General features: G+C 36.4%; 1 protein-coding gene across 1 annotated transcript; it reads left to right on the top strand.

Annotated features, from left to right (window-relative positions):
- Window positions 1-763: 763 nt before the first annotated feature.
- On the top strand, window positions 764-26889 carry GPR180 (G protein-coupled receptor 180). Its single transcript, XM_065896225.1, has 9 exons — window positions 764-982; window positions 3409-3567; window positions 9908-10108; window positions 16742-16922; window positions 17065-17114; window positions 20164-20321; window positions 23238-23429; window positions 25378-25455; window positions 26700-26889. Exons 1-9 carry the CDS (start codon window positions 838-840, stop codon window positions 26856-26858), a joined length of 1323 nt encoding a protein of 440 aa, XP_065752297.1. The 5' UTR covers window positions 764-837; the 3' UTR covers window positions 26859-26889.
- The last annotated feature ends 961 nt before the right edge of the window (window positions 26890-27850 follow it).

Genomic DNA, 27850 nt, shown 5'->3' on the forward strand with positions numbered 1-27850 from the left:
TGTGTAACCACTTCGAGAAAATAGACTGTTGCCAGGTTAGTTGCCATAGGCCAAGTAAATAATGGTAAGATGGTGGCCTGCATAGAATAGTGGCTGGCACTTCCTAACCTAACCGTCCAGAAGAGGCACTAATAAACTTGTTTCATTGAATTGATTGGATGTAGAGGTATGAGGGGTGGTGGTAAGGGGGGGGGGCGGTGTCGCTGTAATTTTCAGCTGTCTGGCCTGTTGGATGATGGCATAGCTCAAGAAGACAGGAAACCTAGGAGGTAAAAGTCGGTTGAAGGTGCCGAGAGGCCAGGCGTTAAATGGACAGGGGCAGTTAGGTGCTTTTGAGACATTAAATTGGAAACGTCCAGTACGTTACATGGGCACGTAGGGCTTTCTTTGCTGGAGTATTCCTCGCCTCACCAGAAACGTTGCTGTTATGCGTTTCTTAGTCCTTTTCGTATCCCACACATCCCTGCAAACCTTTCGGGCCCGTTCCGCGTGCCCGCGCATGCGCAATGGCACCACGCACGCGGAGGAGAGGAGGGCAATAATTTTTCCGTAACCTGAAGCAACATCCTCCTGAGTCTCCATAAAAAAGGCGGGAACTAGCCAAAAGGCCGGGGAGTGATGGGACTTGCAGACCTGAAGTCCCGCCCGTTTCAGCCTCTGATTGGTGAGTATCCTTGGCTCGTGGTGGAGGGGCCCCCTCATTGGCTGTTAGATCCCCGGGGGCGGGCCCGCGACGCCGGTCCCTCTCCCCTCACCTCCCCATCTCAAGCTGTAGACGTGGGGTCGCGGTCACAGGCGGTTAGGGCCAGGGGTGTGAGTGCCGAGCAGGAGGCGGGGATGGGGGGGCTGCGGCTGCTGGCGGTGGCCTTCACTTGCTGCTGGTGGCCACCCGGCAGCCAGGGTAAGACGCTGCGAGGCAGCTTCAGCAGCGCCGCGGCCCGAGACGCTCAGGGCCAGAGCATCGGGCACTTCGAATTCCACGGTAGGTGTGGGGGCGGGGAGAGGGATGAAGGCTCGTGGGCCCATCCCGCGGCCCCTCCCTCCCCGCCTCGCGTTGGGAGCCGGGAGCCGGCGGCGGCAAGGCTGGGGACTTCACCCAGCTCACCTGCGCTTACCGCGTGGCCGGCAGCCTCCCCCATCGCAGCTTCCCGGAATCGTGGGATGCGTTTATGGCCAGCCCCTGTGTTGCTGCTCCCCAGATCCTTGTACCTCCCCCGGTTAGTGGCTGTATTCTGCACCTAAAAGACCGTTTCCCCAATCCTCCCCGTCCTAACGAATGTGCTGATGACTCTCTTGCTGCCAGTTTCGAGATCCTTCGCTTAAAGAAGCATCCTTTGCTCGCTCCGTTCTCAGCCTGATTGTATACACTAAGGCACCGTAATTCGTGAAGTCCCAGAACTTAGATTTCCTGGGTTTTGTTCTTTTTGTCTTAAGATCAGTTTGCTAAAACCTCCTTGCAGCAGAGAGGTTTTGGAATCACCGACCCCTCCCCCAAAAGCACCTGATAATCTAGTTGTCACAATTGCTGGGACAGTTTGGTTACCTCCCTACGAAAGGAGTAGCTTTACTGTAGACCACGAGGGCTAGAATTAACTTTACAGAAATGTGTGCAAGTGTATCCTGGAAGCTTCATAATTTGTATCCTCTGTGGCCCTTCTGAAATGAGATTACATTCGATTCTTCCCTTCTGGTCTCCCTCAAAAATCCATAATTCTTCAATGAATGAATCTGCATTCCTTCTAATTTTTGCCTTATTTATTTGCACTCTCAAAATTTGAATGTTTTTCTTGGTATATACTACTTAATTTGACTACTACTATATCTCAAATAATTATTTGCTTTGATGAGGTTAGGATCCTTGATTCATAGAGTCTTTAGCATTAAAAGATGCAAGATCACAATACTGTCCTAGAGAGGATTCTTAGAAGAAGATAATAAAAACAGGAAGCTAATTGGTTGGGAAAGAAATTGAAAGTATTGAATTACAGAATTGTTGATGTGAAGGGAAGGGAAACTTTATTATTTTTAATCTGAAGTTTTAAAAATAACAGAAAAGGAGATGCAATCCATTTAACAAAATCTATTGTGGAGTAGACCTTGGGTGAATGAAGAAGAAACTCGAGGGTTTTATTATTTTTTTAGGTAACATTTTCAGTTACTTAATCAACTGGCTGTAACTATACTTTGACTATTGACAGTGATGGTAATGTCACTACAATAAATGGTACAGTCTGGACACTTCCAGAAAATCTGGCATGTATGGGAGCTGTGACGCGGCTTGTTACTCGTGACTCCCAGACAGGTTTAGACAACCCTGATATTTCATGGTGATTACCTGATAAACATAGAGGAGAAACATGTAGTAAATCCAGATTTCTCAGGTAAGATTGAGGAATAGAGTGTTCCAAGTATATTAACATACACACCTTCTATCTTTTGTGTGTGTGTATTTTACTATTACCAATTTTCAGTGAATTCGAATTCAGGAAAATAATAATACTAAGACCACATAGTACTGAAATATGAACTCTAATTCAGAATGTGATTTAAGATGTTAATAGGGCCTTAGAGTCACTTTTAAGGCTGTTGATAATTTATAACGTAATTAGTTTATATCAGAGACTTAGACAGTTTTTGATACATACTATAACTTTAAATTTATTTAAAATGTTTAGTCAAAGTGATAATAGTAAAAACAACAGAAACAGGAGAATAAAAAGATCTTCAGATGAAAAAACAGCTCTGTTTCCCTTCTCCTCACCCAGAGTCCCTTTCCCTAGAGGCAACTACTTTTTGCTCTTTCTCTCCTGGGCCTTAAATGTAGTTGCTGTGAGCAACAAGGCTCATTCTATAGTTGTCTTACAACGTATATCGTTCTGAAAATTCCTTTGTAAAAGTCACAGATGTCAAATTTTGTATCAGGTCTACCCTAAAACTCATTTATTTAACCTTTCTTGCTATAAGATGTTTTTGTTTTTTATGTTAAAAAATAATTAAATATTAACATACATATTATGTTTAAAAAACAAAAGAAACTTTGGCAGGAAATTTCTATGGATAGTTTATAGGCAAGTGTTAAAGATGTAGAGTGGTTGTAAAATGAGGCAAAATTCTATCACAGTGAATGTCTACATACAGAAGTGGCTGTTTATTCAGTGAAAAACCATGCGTTATCAGCTGAAGTATAAGGAAACACCACACATTGTTTTGAATAATTAATGTGAATAATCTCTTGACTTGCATCTGAATGGGATGGTCATTCTAATGTGACCTACCTAGCTAAAATGAGATTTAAGAAAAACTGTGCTCTTTTAATTCCCATTTTGATACCTAGAGGTATTGAATTGTCCTACCGTCTCAGTTCCATATAAGACCAAACTAGTTGATAATTTTTGTTCTAATGTCCAGGTGACCATGCTCTTCTCTGTGTCAGAATCAATGACATAGCAGTAGCCATTGGAAAGGAAGCTAAACTCTACCTGTTCCAAGCCCAGGAATGGCTAAAGCTGCAGGAAAGCGGTCACGGTTATAGTTGTAGCGAAAAATTATCCAAAGCTCAGTTGACATGTGAGTATATCCTTTTTTCTTTGATCGTTATGTATATTTTTTTTTCCTTAACGTCGGGAGTATAGTATTTACATATCTAGATGTTCCGTGGCACAGCACATATCACACTCTGTTGAGTACATTTTAAGCTAAAGTTTAAGGAAACTAATCTTTTCCTTGATCAAAAGATAGAATGCCTTTTCCCCATCTTATTCAAAATATTTGAAAAAATATCCAGATAATGTATAAAGGTGTACGTTCCTACATTCAGACTTCTCACAGGTCACATGATTCATACCAATATGGCAGATACATTTTGACCAAGTGGCAGTATGGAGTGAATGATAACATTTGTTGAATGCTTATTATCTGGTAGCACTGAGCTAAACACTAAGCTTGCATTATCTCAGTTAATTGTATAATTTAGCCCAAGTGATGCTGTTTTGCAACATGTTATTGGGACTCAGGACCAAGTCATATGGTGACACAATGTGTCATTTTAGAATATAGCAGCCCCACATCATTTGTAAACCTCTAGGTTTGCCTCTGGAGAGGCTCTACTTTTATTATTCTAGTTGCCTGAATTCTTGAGCTGTTCCATTCTCATCAACGCTGTCCCATGCATTAGGGTGTTTGCCATCCAGAGTGAGTGCAGATCTTTTTAATATAGAAATGAAGAGCATATGCCATGCTACCCATTTTACCCCTTGGAACTTAACTGGTTGTTAATTAGGAATATGAGACATCCATGAGAAAAAAATAGGAATTATCCCTCTCCCCTTTCCCCCCTGTATTTCCCCTACCATGTTCTGCATAATGATGAGTCTCTGACTCCTCTTTCAGTCTAGTCAGTAAAGCACTGCCATTTCTAAACATCCAGTCTTCTTAGTCTTAGCAGCTGTCTGGTTCCCTCATAACCTGAATAGGGATAAGAGTACAAGTCCCCAGTCATTGCCACCCATTGTGGGGATCTTTTGTCTAGGTTTGTGAGATGACATTGACAGTATGCTGAAGAAGCCTGAATGACTGGATTCAGATATCAAAGAGACAGTTACATAAAGTTATTTACCTCAACTCTGAATTTTAGAACTTATCTGGGAAATTCATACAAATGCTCATTATCAATTCTCTTTTCCTTTCTACACCAATTTAATCATCTAGGTGTTCCACATATGTATAAAATGTTCTAGCCTTCTGTTCCCAGTTATCCCCTTCTTGTTTCGTAAGTTACCTCTCAGTATCTCTTGAATTCATCTACTTTTCTTCATCTCTAACCCCACCATGTTATTCTAGGCTGCCGTAATCTCTCGCCTGTACTATTGCAGTAGCTCCTACCTGGCCACTGCAGCTATGCTGGTCCCCCTCTGGAATCAGAGTGATTTTTCTGAATGACAGGTTTGATCATGTCACATTGGCATCCTCACCATGCCCTTCAGTGCTTCAGTGGGTTCCTACGGCTCTGGGACAAAGGCGGCCCTCCTTAATCTGATCAGCAGAGCCGTCCGAGTCTGGCTGTTGCTTACCCCCGACCCCAGCTTCATCTCACAGCACTGCCCCGTTGGGCCTCATTTTATTTGTAGTGCAGGTGTTCTTTCAGTGCCACCCTGGGCCTTTGCACAGGCTTTTCCTCCGCTTTTTCTTCCTTCCCCTCTTTGGCTCGTCCATCCACTAAGTTAACACTTGAGTTTTTAGAGCCTGTTGTTCTCCTCCACAGCATTTATTTTAGTTACAAGTTTACATTTTATTTATTTGTTATAAAATCAATCAGTGAGAGCAGCAGGGCTCTTTTGGTCTATTCATTCATTCATTCATTCATTCACAGCACTTCCAGTACTATGCTAGGCACTAGTGATACATCAAGGAACCAAAATACTGACACTCTCACAGTCCTTAAGGCTGCTGAGGGTATAAATAAGTTCACTGTGAATAAATGTGAAACTGCTATTGGATAAGGACTATGAATGTTAGTTACATGGTACTATGAGTGAGAATTTATGATACACTAGTGCTCAGTTAAGCATTGACTAAGTATTTGTAGGATGAATTGTCATGGAACTTAGTGATTGAGGGGTTTTTGGTTAGTAGGTCATTTGCTTTGTACTTCGCACCTCAAAGTCTTTTTCTTTCTCTATTAAAAACTTATCAGGGACTTCCCTGGTGGTCCAGCGGTAAAGAATCCACCTTCCAATGCAGGGGACGTGGGTCCGATCCCTGGTCAGGGAACTAAGATCCCACATGCTGCGGGGCAACTAAGCCCGCACGCCACAACTACCGAGCCCGAGCGCCTCAACTAGAGGCTCGCGTGCCTCAACTACAGAGCCCACGTGCTCTTGAGGCTGCGCACCACAACTAGAGAAGGAAAACCCACAGGCCACACCTAGATCGAAGCCTGCACACAGCAACTAAAGATCCCACGTGTGTCAAGGAAGATCCCAAGTGCCGCAACTAAGACCCGGCACAGCCAAATAAAATAAAGTGAAGTTAAATGAAATAGTAACTTATCAGACAGTTGAAAGCTTTGAGCTATAGGAGTCGATTTGTTTTCTTATATTACATGATCAGTATTATACCATATACTATATACACTTGCAAAAGCATAATTTTTTTTATCGGTCAAATACCTTCAGTCACAGAACTTACGTATATAGAGAGACTTGCTACATTGCAACGACAGCTAAACTTGAGAATCACTGCTAGTAACTTGTAATAAGACCTTGTTATCTTTGAGCCGCACTTCACCTATCTGTATAACAAGGAAGTTGGACTAGTTTTCTCTAAGCTTCCTAAAAGTCCTGAAATGCTGTGATTCTAATTATGACTCTTTAGGTGGAGTTGGATATGTAGAGAGCTATAATTTATAAAACCTCTTGCTGTCGTTTCTTTTTCTGTTTTCCCTTCCTCTTCCCTACTCTTAAGTGCAAGGGTGTTCTTTGGAATTGTTGGAACGGAAGATCTCAGAAAACTGGAATTTTTGAGGAATGAAGATTTTTTGTTAAATTTGGAGGTCTGAAATAAATTGAGTACTAATGACATATATATCACTTTCTACATATGTAATCAGTTCTTTTTCCCTTAACAAAAGCCAAGTCTTAACAAAATCTGTATTCTCCAACTTTTATATATTATTTTCATATTTATAGTATATTGTTATTTAGAAGCTTTGATGCATTGAAACAAAAAGCATATCCTTAAATTCATGACAGTGTAGTAGTATCACGTATTTGAAAATAATTCCTTATAGAAATAATTCTCATTTCCTGACCATTAATGAGACTTTTAAGAATTAATAGCCTTCCACCTACTTGGTGATGAGCCCATTAACTATGCCTAACTCCTATGTAAAACCTTATTGCTGCTGTAAACTATGAAAAGATTAGTAGATTTGAAAAATCTCAGTGTTGAATGTTGCTTGTGATTATACATTCTCCCAAATCAGTGTTTGAGAAATTATTTTTCAGTCTTACTTTTTGCTTTTTTCTCTTTCAGTAATTCATAAAACATCAGATTTTTTTAAACGATAAAAACTATTTTGTAGGTTTTTAAAGCAAACAAAGAAGATATTTAAATGCACAGAAAATGATGAGTTTATATGCAAAAAAATTTGCTGTCAAATTATAAGAATTAAATGTAACTTTGTATATAAAACATTTTCAGTATTATTTTTTTACATCATATGCATATATTTCCTCTTGTACATTTGGTATATTGTATAAATCGCTTAAAGGTTTATTCTGGGTAATTTTGTTAACAGTATTCATTTCCTCTATAATATTATTGGGCGATTAGCCTTTCAACACCATTCTCTGCAATTCAAGTTTTGTTAATGTTTGATGTACTCATTACATCAGCATACAATAAGCGTGCTGTGCTGTAGCGTTTTGTTTCAAAAACAATGAACATGCAGTTTTGTCAAGAGGCTTATTTCCTAGGCGCACTGAAAAAGGCAGCAAGACAAAAACTGAGGCCAATATCCCTTTATGAAGCACACTTCTGTTTTTATCTGATGTAGATCTGCCTAATTTAAAATGAAACATCAAAAAGTGTATTGGTGAAAATGTAATGGTTAAATTTTTATATTGTTTTATCTAAGAGAAAAAGTGCAAGTGATAAAACCTCAACACAGCGAAGCCTTTATATAATGAAGTCCAGATTACAGAATTTCGACCTGCACATTTCAAAAGCCTTATTTCTGAGCTGCTATTGATCATATATTGAATTCTTATTAAAGGTCATCAATTTAACAGAAACTAGAGAAACTAGAGTCTTTGCTACTTTTTTCTAGAAGCGGTGCAGTAAGAAAAACAGTATAAATGTCAGCTAAGCTAAGCTATCCAAAAAAACGATGTTGTGGTATTCTTAAAATCATCTTGTCCAGTTTAACTACTATTAATGAAATTCCCAAATGTAAAGTTTAAGTCCTCAAAATTTGAATTCTGACAAGATAAATCTGTATCTCATTTATAAAGACAACGTATAAATAATGTTTCTCCAGCCTTTTATTAGGAAAATTTTCAATTATACATACAAGTTGAAAGCATAGTACAACCAATAGCTGTATATCCTTGGCTTAGATTTAATAAGTTTATCAATATTTTGTTACATTTGCTTTATGTTTGTATGTGTGTGATTTTTGTTTTTAACTGAAATGAAAGTAAGCTGTGGGTGCCTTGAGCAGTTCACCGTATTTCAGCATACATCTTATAAGAGTAAGGACATTCTTCTCCATAACCATTACCATTACCATAACAATACCATTACTGCATCTAAGAAAATGAATAATTCCATAGTAACCTCTAAAATCTCTTCCATATACAAATTTCCACAGTTATCTCAAGAAATGTATTTTATTTATTAAAAACTTTCATTTTTTCAGTTGAGGAAAAGATCAAGACTGACTGGCATGCAGTGGGGGCAATCTAGACTTGGGAATTGCACCCAACATAATCATATATTTTAAGAATACTCTACTTTATAGAGAATCAGACTCTCCACACAGGACTTTCATATACTGTCTCATTTGCTCCTCACAAGAACTGTGAGTCAGATAGGGCAAGTATCTTAAGTTTACTACTGAAGAAAGAAATTTAGAGAGGTTAAGTAATGAATATGATTCGTAAGACTTGCTTCTCTAACTCTTCCATTGTCTTTATTACACATAGTGTTTGAGACGCCACTTTCATACAACATTCAGGGTAGTAGTGAGTTTCTCTTAGGTCAGAATCATAGTTTTAGATCGAGAAGGGATCTTAGACATCATTTAGTGTTTCTCAAAGGGGGTGCTACTGGCATTTTGGGCAGAACGGGTCTTTGTCACGTAAGCTTGGATTGTATGAGGTTTAGCACAGCCCCGCTTCAAGTATCTTGAAGTTGAGAACAATTGCTGTGACAACAGAACTGTCCCTACACATTTTCAAATGCCCTGCAGAGGAGTAGCATTACCCTCGATTGAGAACCACTTATTGGTATAATCACCATATTTTAAAGAAAGGAAAAGGACAATTAACCTTTATTAAGCAACTACTATATGACAGATACCATGTTAAGTGACTCATATAACTTAGTCCTTGCATCAGCTCTTTGCTGTATTACCTTCATTTTACAGATGAAGAAAGTGAGTGTCATTGCTTATGTAACTTGCCCAAAGTCATATAGAAGGTAAGTATTGGAGCCAGGATGCAAGCACAGGTCTGTGTGAGGCCAACATTCATGAGTTCCCACCCCAGCCCAACACACTATATAGATGTGACCCAGTATAACAACTCATATTCCTATAACTTCTATTTTTCGACTTTTAGTACCTTTTTAAAGACTAACCAATCAGGAAGAGATTTTGGGAAATCTTTTGAAGGTGTTTGTCAGTCATGGTTTTTAGATATAATAATTTCCAAAGTTGAATGCTCCATTTTAAATTTAACTCAAGTAATTTTCGGAAATGTTACTGTGATGGCTACACAGCACTGTGCATATACTTAATACAGAACTGTACACTTAAAAATGGTTAAAATGGTAACTTTTTATTGTGTACATTTTACCACCACAACAAAAAAATTTTTAGTATTGCTAACTCACTTGAAAACTTTGAAAATACTTAAAATTGAAATTCAGAGTTTCAGTGAAACTATTCTAGTCATTTGTGGTATCTCATAGAACTTTTATAGTGATTCCTTTGGTTGGTTAAAATACATTATTTTTACCTGCTTTATGACTTACAGAACTTATTCCAATACTACATCAGGGCTTGGACTACTGAGACAATAAGAACTAAACAAAAGAATTCTCATTTCAAATTGATTGTGTGACTAAAACAATGAATACATTTGAGAATTTTGCTTTGAAAGTGCTATTTTTTTTCTCTTTAAAGTAGCCATGAATCAGACTGAACATAATCTGACAGTGTCTCAGATTCCATATCCACAAATGTGGCACGTGTTCTATGCAGACAAGTATACGTGCAAAGAGGACAATGAGAATTCTCAGGGGGAAGATATCCCATTTGAAATGATGTTACTAAACCCGGATGCTGAAGGGAATCCATTTGATCATTTCAGTGCTGGAGAATCTGGTAAGAATATGTATTTAAAACAAGTATCTTCATGTTGTGTTTTTAGAATACTGAAAATTAAAAACAACTTGTGTCCAACAGTAGACAAATGGTTAAATAAATCTTACAGAATTGTAACAGCTGTACTATTAAGTTTTAAAGCAGAACTGGAAATTTTGTATTGTATGGTTTCAAGTGTGTTAAAAAATGCGGAGAATAAACAGAAGTACAAGAATAGTAACAGATTGTTTCCATATTTTGGGTGGTAGAATTATGGATAATTTTCAGTTTCTACATTCTAAATCTTTTTGTTTTTATGATAAGCTAGCTTTATTTTTATAAACAGAAAAATGTTAAGAAACTGAGCAGTCTAAATTAGTAACCCAATGATTAAGTGAGATAGAAACTCCACTACTTTGTATAGCTGTCCTTTACTAGGTTGTTTGAACATATTTAGGGGTTGCCTTTATTGGAGATTGCAACCATTTTTGAAATGATCAAAATTGATAAAACTTTCCAAAATTAAATCTACTCCCATAAAATATTTCATCAAAATTTTAGGTTGACAAAATTTTATGTTCTGCCCTACTGAAGTGAATTCCTAGCCCAAACAGAAATGAATGACTTCTTGTGATTAATGGTGGACATGCTATAAAATATTATGGATTTGTAAATTAACATGTCAGAATGAAAACTAAAATCTCTAGGCCATCTGTCAAAGAAAAGGGTTAGGTGTTTACCTCTTCATGAGTTCATTACCCACTTGGAAGAGTCAGTCTGCTTAGAGAAAAGTTCAATCCCATTGCATTACATTTGCCATCAAGGTGAGTGGGTGGAGGTAGGCCAGGAGTTGAGGCCACATTAGACTAAACCAGTTGTTAAGCTCAAAGTGTAAATTGCCACAGCTAGAAAAGCAACTCAAGGAGCTTGTGTTATAAACAATAAGTCACAAGTAACTTAATGTATGAAGAAAGAAACTTTTTAAAAAATATCCTTTAGTGTGAGAAAATACTTACATAGTGACAGAATGGGGTCCTAAACATTTAAAAATAATTCATTCTAAAAGTCTTTACTGTGAAGGAAATGACATAATTGTTTTTGAGTGCAAATGAATGTAAAGGTTAAATTTCACTTGATACTATTTTGGATCAATGTAGATCATTACTGAAAGTTAATTTTGTCCTACCATTTCTTTTATCTTAGTAAGAAATATTGACATTTATTTTACATAGTTTGGAAAGGCATTGATGAAACCCAGGTCTAGTGATAGCATTGGATGGGTGGTTGGATTAACTTGCTTTTAAGGTTTCTTTTTTTTTTTTTGCGGTACGCGGGCCTCTCACCGCTGTGGCCTCTCCCGCTGCGGAGCACAGGCTCTGGACGCGCAGGTCCAGCGGCCATGGCTCACGGGCCCAGCCGCTCCACGGCACGCGGGATCCTCCCGGACCGGGGCACGAACCCGCGTCCCCTGCATCGGCAGGCGGACCCCCAACCACTGCGCCACCAGGGAAGCCCTAAGGTTTCTTTTAACCATAAGGCTTTATTATTTCATATGACACTTATCTCTAGGACTGGTCAGGCTTCAGCAGGAAGTAATGCTCTTCTGTAGTCACTGTACATGCAAACCCTACTGCCTCTAGTGGAGTCCACATCTGGTAGCCCTTCCCCCTCCTGCCTTCAGGCAGGAGGGTGGAGGCTCCAGGTTGTTTTATTTATTGTATGGATCCATGAGACTTGCTGGATCCTGATACTCTTTTTCTTGCCTCCTTATCTAGGCTCTCATTTCTGGACTCTTTCCTCATTCCCAGTTTGATATCTGAACTTTGACCATAGGCCATAAAGCAATGACATGTGTGCCCTGTGTGGTGCTTGGACTACTGAATGTCAGTCATCCTTACCCTGGCTCATCCTGAACCTTGCCCATATCTTCTAGTGTTTTTTTCAACACCCTGAATTATGGCTAGCTTTTTCTTTAGGGCTCCCACTAACCATTCAGACTCAGTTCTTAGTCCTGACTCCTTTTGACCTGTCTTCTCCTGTGACTGATTTTGATTTGATACTTATAGTATGTCTAAAATCTGTCTTTCTTATACTAGAATGGGGAGAGTTACTTTGGTCATGTCACCAAGAGTATTTAAATGAGGGAAAAAATTTCACTATAACATGGATTTTCATTAAGCATGGGATTCTGTGCAAGGCTAATCTGTAGGGATTGATTATTAAAAAGTGCCATAAGTACTCAAAAGTATTCATTGCTAGATGTCTGGCATAATTTCCAAGGATCACATCATTTTATTATTTAAATGCCTTAAAATATGATTAATTCTACATTGAAGTCTAAATCGGTGGTTCTCAACCTGTCACTGTGTATGCATATGGAGAGCTTTGGAAAAAATACAGATGTCCACCCCCAGAGACTGAGAGATAGAGTTGGTTTTGGAGTGGAAGCCAGGCCCTTGTAGTTGGTCAAAGCTCTGAAGTTGATTCTAATGTGCAGAGCCACTTAGCTAAAAGTCCATATTCCACATTGTTTTGGTAATGTGTTGGTTTCAACGTAGAGCCTTAAGAGGGATTCTTCCTATTCTGTAGCCTCAGGTATAGAATTTGTTTCCAGGGAATAATTCCCAGTTAGTTCATTTTAGAAACTTTTCCTCATTTGACTAATTTTCTGCCCTAAGTAGAGAAAATTGATTTGCTATGCTTTTTACTGAGAATTGACTGCTAAAGCATGTATCTTAGAGGTTTGAATTAGAATAACCTGGTGCAGAAAGCTACAATTAATGTTACATGCTACTCTGGTTAAATCTTACAGTTTGTTTTCTTTCAAACCAACTATGTATTTTATATCTACGAGACTTTAGTTAGTCCTGTATTTTACAGACTTAGGTTTTTTTGTTTTGGTGGGTTTTTTTGAATGTAGACTAAGGCAAGTTTGATGCTACTGGACAGAATACTACATAGGAATATCATGCTTCAAGGTAGAATAAAATAAAGCTACCTCCTAAAAAATTAGAATACTTGTTAACTGTATTTGTGATTGGTAGAGACCAAAAGAAGAAGTACTCAGAATCCTGAGAATTAAAGCATTATTGTCTGAAGTAGACTGGTTTTCATTGGAATGGTATTACAGGCTCTGTCACACCTGCCATCTCACTGTTCTGAAGATTCCAGATATGTTTATTATTTTCTCTTGTTCCCTTTTCTCCTCCGTTGTCCTGAAAGATAATGGGTTGGATCTTAACCTTTGGCTCTGTAACTTAAAGTAACAGAAAACTCTAATGCAAGTGGTATAGACAATAAGGAAATTAATTCTCTTACATAACAATAATTTCTGAGCCTTCTTCAGGGTAGTTTATTTAACACTATCCTACCCTGCTATCCTCTGACTGTCAGCTCCCTCATATTCAAAGTTAACTGCAGCAGTCTGGGCCGTACATCTAGGCAGTTGCAAAATTCAATGTCTCTTTTTTAAGAGCAAGGAAACCTTTCCCAGAAGCTCCCTTATTTCATTGGCCAGAACTCGACACGTGACCTTGTTGTCTAACATCATAAGAGAAATGTAAGTGAAGGTATCAGAAAGGTGATAAGGGTAAACCAACATGTCGAAGTAAAGGGTTAGGTTTACCTCTTTGGGAAAGGGGAATATTGGAATTTCTCTAATTGGTTTAGACTAATCAGGATTTATCTTGAGACCCTTGAGGGTGGGATGGACATTGGGGTTCTGAGACAGCAAGCAGCACAGGTAGGCAAGAGTGTTCCAGGGGCTGCCCCATGACCCATTGACTCTCTCCTTTTCTTAATCTATTTTCTCCCATCTCCCATCATTTAGCCGGAACTGAATTTTTTTAAAGCTGTCCTGGAAGTTTTCTTCCTACTGAATTTTGCCAGTGCTTCCAGTTAAGTTTGCCTTAAAATCTGCTCATTCCCTTATAACATAAGTGTTTTTCACCTATTGCATGCTCATTTAAGAGTGTTTTTCTTCTTTTGTGTATAGGTAAGTTTTAATATCTAGTATCCACCTGGTTTTTTTTGTGTTTTTTGTTTTTTTTTTGCGATACGCAGGCCTCTCACTGCTGTGGCCTCTCCCGTTGTGGAGCAAGGCTCTGGACGCGCAGGCTCAGCGGCCATGGCTCACGGGCCCAGCCGCTCCATGGCATGTGGGATCTTCCCAGACCAGGGCGTGAACCCGTGTCCCCTGCATTGGCAGGCGGACTCTCAACCACTGCACCACCAGGGAAGCCCTCCACCTGTTTTAAAATTAGATTTTAATTTCAAGGTGAACGTAGATTACTTTCCTGTGAAGGATGGTGGCAGAACAAAAGTAAAAGTTGATTGAAGAGAAAAAAAAAAAACAGACTTTTTTCCCTAGAGGTGGTTTATTTAAAAGAACACTTGAGTGCAGACCCAGAGTTTTATCTTTAAAGTATCAGGGTCAAGGGAATAATTTATGCAAAATGCAATGAGCAAAGCGTAGGACAAATGTCCTAGTTCAAGTTATTTAATATATTATCTCAATGAAATAAGCTTTTGGTTACCGTGTTAGCTTTTTATGTAAGATACATTTAATCTTGAATAATCCTAAAACATTTTTTGCTAGTGACATGTGTCTTATTTTCAAAAGTCTCTTCCTCCTATATTATTCTGGTTCTCAATAAATAGTCTGGGATTTTCTTTTCATGGTGCATTTCTAAGCTAATAGAGTCTGAAACCTTATCTTGTAATGAATATTTTGTAAGGTATTATAAATAAATAAAAATTTAAATAGAATGCCATATTTAATTCTTTATACTAAGAAGAAAAGGTAAAAACAGATTTAGAACACAGGATAGCAGACTTTTACTGACACACAGTTATAATATGTTTAGCTTATTTTCTGCCTTGTTCCATTACTATAACAATCCCAGGTTTACTGTCCCATTATTTCTAAAGCTAGAATACGTCTCTATATCAGGAATTTTAAAAGAAAATATGCCCATTCTGTTATTTGATATTCTCTTCCTGAAGTCAACATACTTTCTCAGCTAGACTAGAGAAGTGGACCATCAACATTTATGTACGTAGAGCAAGAGAGACACCCAGTGGCTGAAATACTTCTTTCTCTCTCTCTCTCTTTTTCTCGTAACAACGCCAAAAACATGATTGAGATTGAACTGTTTATTGAGTATTTTTCCTACTGTTTGCATCTTCTGGATTACTTTTCTAAAATTATTTTCCATACAGTGTAAATATTCCCTTCTCTGCCTGTTGTTTGGAGTTTATCCCACATGGGAAGCCAGAGCAGTTTCAGGGGTCACAGTTGGAATGGAAGTGAGTACAGTTTAGACGTTTATCCACAGATTCAATGGAGACAGCTATAGCCACTGTCACGATATCCAGTGTTATTTAGATAGAATATAAAAGCCCTAATATTAGGGACTAGGTTTAGATGTAACCAAGTAAATGTAAGCCATTAAATTCAAAGCTGGCCCCTGGTTCGTTATAATATTTTCTGAAATTTCCGAAAAATGAAGACACAGTCAAAAGATTCCAGGTAACACAGAAAAAGGGGTGTTTATCTTGAGGATGTGTGAAGACTACTGAAAAGCTGCTGGTAGAAACTGGAGGCTGCTTAATGACTGGGACCATTTTTTTTTTTTTTGGGACCATTTTTAATATAAAATCTGCACATTCCTATGCTCTGTTCTTGTCTCTACCAACCAGCTCCCTCTGCTCATTCAGAATTTCTGCTTGCCCAGAATTTTGATTTCATCATGGCCTGGTTTGACTCCTTTGGCCTTATCCGTCATCAACTCTTTTCAACTCCGGTTTCTCTTGCCTCATCCTTTCTATGTTTTGTGGCTTGATGTCCCAAGAGAACATGACTGGCTTCGTATCTTTGAGAACCAAGTGATGCTGCTGGCCAGTGACTAGTCTTTGGATTGGTAGCCACTTGGTCAGGTGTTTCAGTTTCAGTCACCTGTGGAGTGGAGTCCCATGGTCTCCATAGGTTTTCCTCTTTGACAGAGCTGAATGCCATTTACTTCAGAAGGAGGCCTGGTCGTGACAGGTATTTTGATGCTTTGTCCAAATGGGAATTTAAGGTTATGATACATTCCAGAGCTTGGTTCTTAGGCTTTAGCTGTATCAGAATCACTGAAGGACTTATTAAAACCAGAGTGCTGGGTCCCACTCCCAGAATCTCTGATTCAGTAGATATGGGTTGAGTCCCAAGAATCTGCCTTTCTAACTACTTCCCTACTGATGGTGCTGCTGGCACAGGGCTCACACTTTGAGAATCATTGTCAGGGTATATAAAACTCTTATTGACTGACTAAATCTATTTTTAAACGTCTTATAAAAGAAATCCACTTTGGGGGGTAAAAAAGCATATCTAACTGAATGCTGAAATCATTGTTTTAATTTACTGTTTCGACCAAAACTATGATCTTGTTGTTAGTCTTTGGGCTTATTCCCTGACCAATATGATTTCTTATAGATTGACTTCAGTTTAATCTGTGTTCTTATAGTTAAGACTGTATCCTAAAGTAGAAAATTATTTGTTTCAACAGTTTTCCTTTTTTTTCTTTTACAAAAGTAAATGCTGTGACTTCAGTTAAAAAACAACACTATAAAACCCAACACTATAATTGGCTTGTCCCTTTCTTCTCTTCACAGGGTTACATGAGTTCTTTTTCCTCCTAGTCCTAGTGTACTTTGTGATTGCTTGCATTTATGCACAGTCATTGTGGCAGGCTATTAAGAAAGGAGGACCCATGCACGTGGTTTTAAAGGTTCTGACAACTGCATTGCTGTTACAAGCTGGTTCAGCTTTCGCTAATTACATTCATTTCTCCAGGTAACTCAAAACCATTAAAACTGTGTTCATCGTTACGTCTAATTAATCCTAATTAGTCCACCAAAATTATGCTTGCTTTGATTATGAATGATTTTTTTCACATTTGTAATTGATGCTAATATTCTCCTCTTCAATTCTTCAGTTACTCCAAAGATGGAATAGGGGTACCTTTTATGGGAAGTTTGGCAGAATGTGAGTATCTTACTGAGCATTTTTTTAAAACATAAACTTGCTGTCTGCTTCTTGTATGTTTTCCTTTTTTGTCATAATACAGTTTCTTTATCCAAGGTTGGTCAGATTCAGCTCAACTGGAAACAAGATTATACATTTAGTTTCCACATATCCTATTTAGTTTCTTCTTAGTCATAGGTAATGTGTAGAGCTCTTCATTGTCTTTAGAGCATATTTATATGCATTCTCTCGTTTTTTTTTTCATGTGGACCATTTTTTTTTTTCATGTGGACCATTTTTAAAGTCGTTATTGAATTTGTCACGATATTGCTTCTGTTTTATGTTTTGGTTTTTTGGCTGCAAAACATGCAGGATCCTAGCTCCCCGACCAGGGATCAAACCCGCACCCCCTGCATTGGAAGGCCAAGTCTTAATCACTGGACCACCAGGAGATTCCCACATTCTCTCATTTTATCCTCAGTAAAAACTCAGTGGAGTAGATATGCTTATCCCTATTTTGCAGATAAAGAATCTGGGCTCAGTGACAGGAAGTACATTCCCAAATGTCAGTCAGCTAGTGAATGGTAGAGCCAAGATTTAGACCCAAATTTTCTGACCACAAAGCTAAAGTTTTTTTTCCCCTTTTTCACCCCTTTTGTGACTCTTTTGTCTCTATTTCTAACCCAGAGCCATAGAGTATACCTATAATTGAGCTGACCTCTCAGCTTTGTTCTTTAATTTAAAAGAGGAACTTTTGTGAAGTAGTTTTTCAATTAAATATGATGGTGAAAAACTAAAAATTCCTATAATCATGACTTTTTAAAGGGAACTTTAGAGGGACATCAGGTCATATGCCATTCTCAATCCTGAAAAACAAGTTAAGATTTGCTCTAAAAAAGCAGATTCTGAATATGAAGACATTCTAGGATTTACTTTCCTTATATTTCCATATTTCTCTTCTAGTCTCCTCACTCTTTAATAGGGTGTCTTATGGTAATCTCTATAATCATCTCAGGACCCACTTATCCTGATCTTGCTGCCTATTTTAAGATTCTAAAACTTCTAGAACCTTTTCTTTTCCTTGTGAAGAGGATGGATACTGTTTACCTCTTGGGCATGAACAAGAGTTGCTTCTCCTTTTTTGACATTACTAGAACCCTGGTTTCAACCCCTGTTTTCTCTTAGATGACTCAGGATGTTTAAGAGAATCCTAGAGTTTTAAAGCCGGACAGAGCATAGAAATAATTTAGCTTATGCATTTTAGATGAAGAAATTGTGGTCCAAAGAGGCAAAGCACACAGAGGCCCATCAGTAGCAAAGCTGTTACTAAAATCAAGGACTTTTGAAGTTTTGTGAGTGTCTACTGTATTCAAAACAGTGTTTTAGGCTGTCTGGCATCTTCATGGTAAGTTAAAAGCAAAAGTCTTTTTAAAAAAACTGCAATAAATCAATGTTGATCATTTTTGGTAGTTCTGACAACAGGTTTGGTTAATGAAGATTTTTAATCAAATTCCACAGAATGGGGTTTTTGTGTCATCTGTGTATTTTATCTACATTAGTTATTTTTCAAGAACAGATAAGCAGTGTCTACCTACCCTCACAGTTATGGTATTATATCAATATGTGCATTACTTAGTGTGTAAAGAAATGAGCCAGAAAATCAGTGTTCCCTCCTCCCCAGTATTTGTTTTTGCTAATTAGCAACTTATGTAGGGATATTCCTTTGTCTAACTTCTTTAAATAACTGAATATGTATTTGTGAAATATTTAATAAAAATAATTAGCATCACAGTCACTTAAAATCTATGGTGTAAGAAAATTGTTGCTTGTTCTGAAAGGCCATGACACTTTATATCATTAAAGTGTAGTGAGAGTTCAGTATTAGAATTCGCTATTACAAGTATATAAGCATAAATGTAAAGTATCCGGTTTTAATTTGGGTGGCAGAGCTGGAGAAAAATATGGCAAAATAAAGCTGAAAAGGTCTATTATTAATAAGTTTTTGGCTTGTAACTTTTAATATAAGTTTGATACTACAGCTAGTTTTATCTGTTTCTCTAAGAATATCTTTATATAAAAGAAATAAAAGTCATAGACATCAAAGTTATAAATGGCAATTTGAAGAAAGTTTTATTTTGTTGAATTGTGATCACATGTTTATTCCAAAATCCACATCAAAATACACTCTGATGAAAAAGTAATAATTTTTTAAAAAATCAGTAAATAGAACTTCTAAAATGAATACACATGGCAGTTGAAGTATTATTGCTTGTTATTTTCTTGTCGCACTGAACTGGGTGCAGGCGGTTTCGTTGCGTCTTTTCTACCGCAGCCAGCTTCCCCTGCAGTGTAAGCGATGGCCACCGGGTGGCACATCACACTAATGCATGGAGCGCTTCATTCGTCTTCAGGACTCTTGACACTAGGGCCAACATAATTGGATGTTACAGCAGCTCTGCGTTTTATTGTCATGCTATTTCTTATTAATAGGTTTAGAAAATACTCTTCATATTATAGGTCAGCCACCAAAAAAAATTAACAACCCAGAAGTATTCTCCACATTGCAGAAGTTATATTTAAAATTTGTTTCTTTTCATAAGCAGTGAGTTATAGATTGTAATTAGAAAAACTAAGAAGAATAAGAAACACAAAGAGATTTAAAGTTGGCCTTAATAAAGATATGATATGGACACATATATATTTTTAAAAATAGGAGTATTGCCATTGTTTAACTATTTTCAGAAAGTTTACAAATTTAATGGCAAAATTTTAATTCTTTAGAATTATTATACATGAATATCTCTTACTGAATTTCATCAGTTTCTTTTTTAAAATGCCTGTCTTTTGTGGTTAATAAAATAATTATATTCTCAATGCAAAAAGGATAAAATTTGGGAATTCCATGGTGGTTCAGTGGTTAGGACTCCATGCTTTTACTGCTGAGGACGCAGGTTCAATCCCTGGTCAGGGAACTAAGATCCCACAAGCTGCGCAGTGTGACCAAAAAAAAAAGGATAAAATTCTTTGTATTGTGAAAACTCAGTTGACTTTGCTTTTCATTTCCCATTAGTTTTTGACATCGCTTCCCAAATTCAAATGTTATACTTACTTCTGAGTCTATGCATGGGTTGGACAATAGTCAGAATGAAGAAGTCTCAGAGCAGACCTCTCCAGTGGGATTCTACTCCTGCATCCACTGGCATTGCTGTATTCATTGTCATAACACAGGTTAGTAGTGATACTAAATGTTTCTGCTTTGCAATATTGAGAAATGCAAATTTGAACATATCTCATGTCAAGAAACCTGGGACCCATGAGGAATTTGTGTCATTTTAAACTATGAATTTAAAGAGTGATAGATCATATATGAAGTAAGTGAGAAAGAGAAAGACAAATACCATATGATGTCAGTTATATGTAGAATCTAAAATATGACACAAATGAATTTATCTACAAAACAGAAACAGACTCTCAGACATAGAAAACAAATTTATGGTTACCAAAGGGGAAAGAGGGAGAGGGAGGGATAAATTAGGAGTTTGGGATTAGCAGATGCTCACTACTATATATAAAATAGATAAACAGGGTCCTACTGTACAGCACTGGGAACTATACTCAATATCCTGTAATAAACCACAATGGAAAAGAATCTGAAAAAGAATATGTATATATGTGTGTAACTGAATTACTTTATTGTACATCAGAAACTAACACAACATTGTAAATCACCTATACTTCAATTTTTAAAAAATGGGAAAAAAAGAGTGATAGATAAATAACCTGTTAATTTTCTGAGTGCTGATATATGTATATTGTAGAATTTCATTGTAATTTACCTGAATCTGAGCTTCCTATCAGATTATTTCAGTGCAGTATATTTAATATTCAGTTAGATTCTTATTTCCTAATTAAGAGCTTTCTTTCGTATTTTCTAACACTTAGTAAGTACTCAATATTAAATGAGTCAGTTAATGAATTTGAGATTCATTCATTGGCCAGAATCTACTTTATACATGAAAGAATTCAAGTGACTATCAGATTAAAGAAAAAACAAAATGTAGAATAAAAAAGAATAGGATCTTGTTTTTGAAAACAAATGTAAAAACAAACTTGGTCTTTTAGAAGAGTCCTCTATGCCTTTTTTTTGTTTTTCTCTATAGTGACCTATAGACATTATTCTAGGATCTCCATATGCCTATGTACAATGGATTTATAAAAATTAAGAAGAAAGATATAAACATAAAAATTTGTATTGAGTTTGTGACCATCAGCTATAGATGAAAATGAAATATACATCTGGGCTCTGTAAAGGAATCATAATCTAAGTTTTAATGCATTAAATAAATTGAAAAACTCACTAGTGAAGGGTAAGGCCTGTGCCCATCTACCTCTAGTACTTATTTTAGTACCTTAGGTGCTGAGTGAAGGTTTATTGAATTTACATGATTGATTTAGAAAGAGACCATATCACAGATATTGATATTTAAAAAGGAGATGGTGCCAGGAAGGGAGGGCTAGTGAGAAAGAACTGAATTAGAGGTGATTAAAATAAGGGTAAGTTCTGCCAACTTAATGTTTTTGATCCAGGATTTATGGAGAGTAGTGTTAATATCAAGTTAAATTCTCATTTCTCAATAACTGTTTTAAAAATTGAATTTTCATTATTTCATTGCAATTTAAATTCATTATCATAAACAAATACAAATTGAGTTATAACACTACCCTAGAGTTTATGTGAGCATTTGTGAAGAATGTTATTAGACACGGCCCTGACTCTCAACAGCAGCCAGACTAGGTGGACGAGACAGGCAACAAGAGATCACGTAAATGTGTACAGTGTATTCCACAGGTCCTGCATTAGCATACATATGTGAAAATATGGGAGTATGAATATGTAAAAATGTGAATCATGGGAAATAGTAGTTTGTGGGTTTTTTTGCTTTATTGGGTTATAATTGAAAAATAGAAATTGTATAGATTTAAGGTATACAACTTGATGTTTTGATATATTTATACATTATGAAATGTTCACCACAATCAAGCCAGTTAACATATCCATTACCTCACATAGCAGGAAATGATAGTTCTTTAATAGCACTTCTTTGTTGTAAAGAGTTACGTTTAGAAATTCAAGTTAAGGAATCAGACGGATATAATTTGGCGTAGAGGAATGAATTTCTGTAATAAAGATCTAATTTTTGTTTCAAGAAGGAAATTTATGTGTGCAAGATGAGAAAAGAGTTCACCTAGCAAGAATGGTAGCTGGAGTAAAATTAGGGTGGAAGATTTGAGAATGAGGAAAGGAAGTGGTTGCTGGTAAACCCCATAAAGCCTAAAATTGGATTTAATAATGGAGTTTCGACCTAAATTCTTTGGAAGCCACTGAAGACCCAGTTCTGAAGGCTGAGTTGGCAAATGAAGGGAGCACAGAGGGCTCCTGACATGTGTGATGGTGAAAATTATCGTAATTGAAGTGATTGCTGTTTGGTAAAGGTGGAGGGAATGTGGGCACTGATTTCTACTGAATAGCAGTAAACAGAACAGCTTAATGAAGAACTTGCGAGCTTTACACTGGGATAGTAACAATATGGTAAAAAAGGTGAACAGACAAATAAGGATAAGTAACTGTGCCCTGGATGCTATGTTGGACATTGAAGGGAAGTTACCCTGGGAAAAGAATGAGGTCTGAAATCAACAATTCTGACTTGTTAATTTCTGGATTACAAAGGATACTGAGATATTTGAAAGTTTATCCTGAGATAGTGGGCTTGAATGCAGAACGGTTTGATTCCTAATAAGGTGTTGAAGTAAGAAAGAGATTTAGAAGAAAGTTTTATGTTTATTCTCTTCATCTTTTCGACTTATTTTCATCATCAGAGCTGTCTTACTTGAATCCTTGTAACAGTAGCATTTTTTATCTCTTGCATGTGGTCTCATTTGATTATAATCCCTTTTCTCCAGCTGAGGGTATCAGTGAAGGAAAAACTGCTTGTGCTTTATTAATCAACACCTTATATAGTCTGATAAATCTTAGAGCCTCTTAGGAATGTTTATATACTGGTTAAGGGGATATAGAAAAGAGTTGAAAAAAGTACCTTATTGTAAGTAGACATGACTTTTTTCTCTAAATATTGTTTTTTACAGAGTATTTTGCTACTTTGGGAACAGTTTGAAGATACCAGTCCTCACAGCCACCATTCACACCACAACTTAGCAGGGATCCTTCTAATTGTTTTAAGAATTTGCCTAGCGTTGTCATTAGGCTGTGGACTCTACCAGATCATCACAGTGGAAAGAAGTACACTCAAGAGGGAGTTCTATATCACTTTTGCCAAAGTATGGGTTTGGTTAGAAAATGACTTCTTCACATTATCAACTTCATTTTGCTTTACTTGGGAAGTTAAGGAGCAACCATATGCTAATATTTAGTAAGGTTTTATTACGTGCCAGGTACTCTATGTGCTTCAGATCATTTAATCTTCACAACTTATGAGATATAGATGATATTATCCCCATTTTGCAGAACTCATGAAACAGTAGTTTCCATGTAATCTTTGGCAGGTCCGTTTTGCCTGTATTATAATTTCTTTATCAATAGGGATTTTACATTTTTTCTGTAGTATCAGAATTTTTTAATAAAAAAATTAGGATACGGTTTGCATGTCTCAAAAAACAGTCATTAATGGACTATGAACTGTTACTCCCAGAATTATGCAATGTTTTATAACAAACTATGAAGAGCCGTCCTTCAGCATAAGCAGAGGGAGCCAGGAGGCTGAGTACATACTATGTTTCAGCCATTTCATGTCATCCGTATGAGATCATGTTTACTTCATTCCCCCTTGTTGTGTCCTTCTTATGCTAGTGAGATCTAAAGGCAAATGGATTTTTTTTCTGTACCCATTTAATAAAGGAAAAGATCAGGAGACAGGTTGAGTCAGTAACGTTACAGAAGCCTCCCTTCCTAGAAAGTTACATTTTTTTGGTCAGATTGAGAGAATCCGTAACCCATCGTCTTGGCAACTCAAAGCATCATTCTGATAAGCTGTTTGGTCAACCCACCCTAGCTGACAGTCTCAATAGAACGAGGCTGAGACGGAGGAGGGCCAAATTCCTTGTTTATTCCAGACGGAGGGCCAAATCCCTTCTTTATTCCAGCTGTGGAGCATTTTAAAGCTGCTGCTGCAGCCCTAGGAACCCATGTCAGGCCTCTGAGTACCAAACAGGCAAGGATATGCCATTTCACTTTGGAATTCTTCCCAGAGACAGTAGTGCTTATTGTTTCAAAAGTTAGTATATACTTCAGGTATTTAAAAGCTAAATTTCTTCTTTTCTTCTATGTTTAAAACAGTACAAAAATTTTTCTTAAACTTTAATTTTTATATGTTTTAATATAACTATTTGAATAGGTTCAAACATCCAAAAGTATTTAAAAAGCAGCAAACTTCTCTCCCATCTATGCAGTTATCACCTCCTCATATAATCACTGCTATTAATTCCTGATTTATTTTTTAGAGAATTTAAAATATATTACTATATACACTAATATGTATAAATGGATAACTAATAAGAACCTGCTGTATAAAAAAATAAATAAAATTCAAAAAATATATATATATATATATTTCCCTTCACCTTTATACAGATAGTAGCATTGTGAACACATTTTTCTATATCTTGTTTTTTTTTCTTATAACCTCAATATACCAAGCATTTCAACAGCTACTAGTATTAACTTATTATTTTATTTCAAATTTAATTTTGGAAAAGGATAAGTTGCCATGTTCTAGGAAAAATAGAACATATATATTTGAAAAGTATAGTGTTCAAAAGTTTCCCATTCCTACTCGCCTAATTCTGTGTCTTTTGTACTAAATCTCAAACAGGTAACCGCTGCTAATCAGGTCTTTGTGTATTCTTACAGAATTTCTCTGTGTATCTATATGCAAATATGAATGTATATTCTTATTTGTTTTTTATAGAAATAGTACACATTTGTACCTTGTTTTTCTCAGATTTGTTACTTATATATCAAAACCTCAAAATATATGTATGAGGAAGATGTAAGATTTTAAATACTCCAAAAACACCCATTTGATTAGAAACAGAATATCATTGTCACAACAGTAGCAAATATATTTCCACATTTTATTGCAAGTCCTACTGTACAGGCCAATTGAGATCAATCAAGACCTCCTAAATATGCTAGTAATGTTATTTATCTGGTACATTCTGAAAACAAAGCATAGCTGCGCTTACTTGACTTATCTTTCATTTGTTTCAGGGCTGTATCTTGTGGTTTTTGTGCCATCCAGGTCTTGCATGCATTTCTATCATTTTTAATGACTACCAAAGAGATAAGGTAAATAATATACATGATCAAAATAGTTTTTTGTAGTCTTTATTGGGAAATTATTAAAGTAGGAAAGGCCTGTTTATCCATTCAGTGGTTTCTTGGATTCTTTAAAATAAAACTTTGAAACAAAATCTTGAACCAGTGAGTATTTAAATTTAGTTTATAAGCAGAATGATGGAAAATAGCTTTTGTTATTCTTATTTTAGCCAATTTCATAATACTGTTTTATAAATTAAATTATAAAATTTATAACTCATCTTTGTAGTTAAGGAAAAAATGATTAAAACTTTTTGCTACATAATGTTAAAAATCAAGAAAGCTTTCTAAAAGTCAGTCTAGTTGCTTTAACAGCCTGCAGACTGGAATGCCATGCTCAAGTATGCCACATTTTGGTTGTATTGATACCTACCTTCTTAGGTGAATTACTCCATCATTTTGAAGTGGAGTTCTGCCAGGAGCCCTTTATTGGTTGTATTGGTTGTATTGATACCTACCTTCTTAGGTGAATTTGGTTGTATTGGTTGTATTGATACCTACCTTCTTAGGTGAATTACTCCATCATTTCGAAGTGGAGTTCTGCCAGGAGCCCTTTATTGGTTGTATTGGTTGTATTGATACCTACCTTCTTAGGTGAATTTGGTTGTATTGGTTGTATTGATACCTACCTTCTTAGGTGAATTACTCCATCATTTCGAAGTGGAGTTCTGCCAGGAGCCCTTTACAAGTCATGCAGTGTGCAGTTGAACACACAAATGTTTCTTGAACCTGAGGTATTTACAAAGGGCAAATAGATAGGAAGGTAGTCTACAAAAATAGAGAAGTGACTCGAGAATTTCGGAAAGGGCTTTTAGAGCACTCTCCAGGCTTCAGGTAGGGGCATGCTTTATTCCTATTACTAGATTAGCCAGGAGTCTGATTTTTCCTATTACTTTCTTTAGTGCATGCACCCTGAGAAGATGGTTTAGCAAATTATTCTTTTGTGTCTTATTTTGACATCTATAAACTAACTGTTAAAGGAATTTTACTTTTGAACAATTATAGTTGAACATTAGTCTCATTTTCCTATTGAAAATTTCTTTTACAAAATGTACCCACAGTAAAGATGGGACAGATACAGTTTTTTATTTATATATATTTATATAATGTATATATAAGTTTATATATGTATAAAGTATTTATAGGTCCATGATAAAATGAATATAATTTCTGTTTTTGCATGCAGTAAAGCATTCTCTTTCTTTTCTTTTCAGGTCATTACAGTAGGCGTTATCCTTTGCCAGTCTGTTTCCATGGTGATTCTCTACAGACTCTTTCTATCCCACAGTCTATACTGGGAAGTTTCTTCACTTTCCTCAGTAACACTGCCACTGACCATATCATCTGGACACAAAAGTCGGCCTCACTTCTGATACTTGATTTTCTTTAGAGGAAAAGTAAATTTATTTACCAGAGTGCAATAAGGATTCAAATACAGTGAATTTTCTTTTCATACTTTTGGTATGAAAAATTGAACAGAGAAAGCAGAGCATGTTATTTATACAACTGCATTTAAGCAGTACCAAACTGAAAAAAAGGTAATAAATGTTTTGAAATATACTTAATAAACTTTCAAGAAAGAGTGTTGTTATAAGGTCATTTATGCAATTTCCATATGGAAATAAAGATGAAAAGAATTATATGATATTTTGGTAAGAGATTCACCACTTATAATGCCTCATCTTATATCAATAATTAACTCAGGTTTGATAGTCTTATAAAAAGTAATCAGTTAAATGATTACTTGCTTATACATGTCTAAACCAAGTCCAGTTATGAAATCAGTGTAATACACTGGTTAAAAACTGCTTCTTTTTATGCATTTATGCATTTTGTATTGGAGTTAAAGAAATTGAAAATGAAGTTACTTCAGAAAATCAGTATAAAATATATTCATAGTTAAGTGAATAAGCTTTTGTTTATTTGTGGGTGGGGTTATTCTCCATTTTCTTCTATTTTAGCTCTAGCTAGGTTTTAGCTTGATTAGCAAAGCGTTTTTGACATAGTTTATGAAAAACTTAGATACATTGCATTGGTTTTACAAAGGGTTTTAAAATCTGAGCACTTAGGTGAAGGGACAAGCTGGTTTACATGTTGAAAAAGAAAGAAGGAGAAAGTACTCTGTGCTATGGTACTAAAGTTTTAATCCTGATATAATTCATTTCTCTTACACTGAATCCCCAATCATAATTAAGCTGTATACACAGATTAAATTAACAGAAGCATTTCATATAAATGCTGGTTTCAGTCATCAACTACCCATGAATTCCTGCCCAAGGATACTTAATCAGGATTAAATTTTCTATGAATAATTGAAAAACAAAATACTCACTGGATTTGTTATAATCCGTGTTGGCACTGGATT

This window comes from Phocoena phocoena, chromosome 18 (genome assembly GCF_963924675.1).
Source record: "Phocoena phocoena chromosome 18, mPhoPho1.1, whole genome shotgun sequence".
Taxonomy (NCBI): domain Eukaryota; kingdom Metazoa; phylum Chordata; class Mammalia; order Artiodactyla; family Phocoenidae; genus Phocoena; species Phocoena phocoena.

Coding starts and splice junctions, on each gene's coding strand:
- GPR180 (XM_065896225.1), top strand. CDS start 838: ATGGGGGGGCTGCGGCTGCTGGCGGTGGCCTTCACTTGCTGCTGGTGG. Junction 983..3,408: donor CGGGCACTTCGAATTCCACG/GTAGGTGTGGGG, acceptor TCTAATGTCCAG/GTGACCATGCTCTTCTCTGT. Junction 23,430..25,377: donor TCTATATCACTTTTGCCAAA/GTATGGGTTTGG, acceptor CATTTGTTTCAG/GGCTGTATCTTGTGGTTTTT.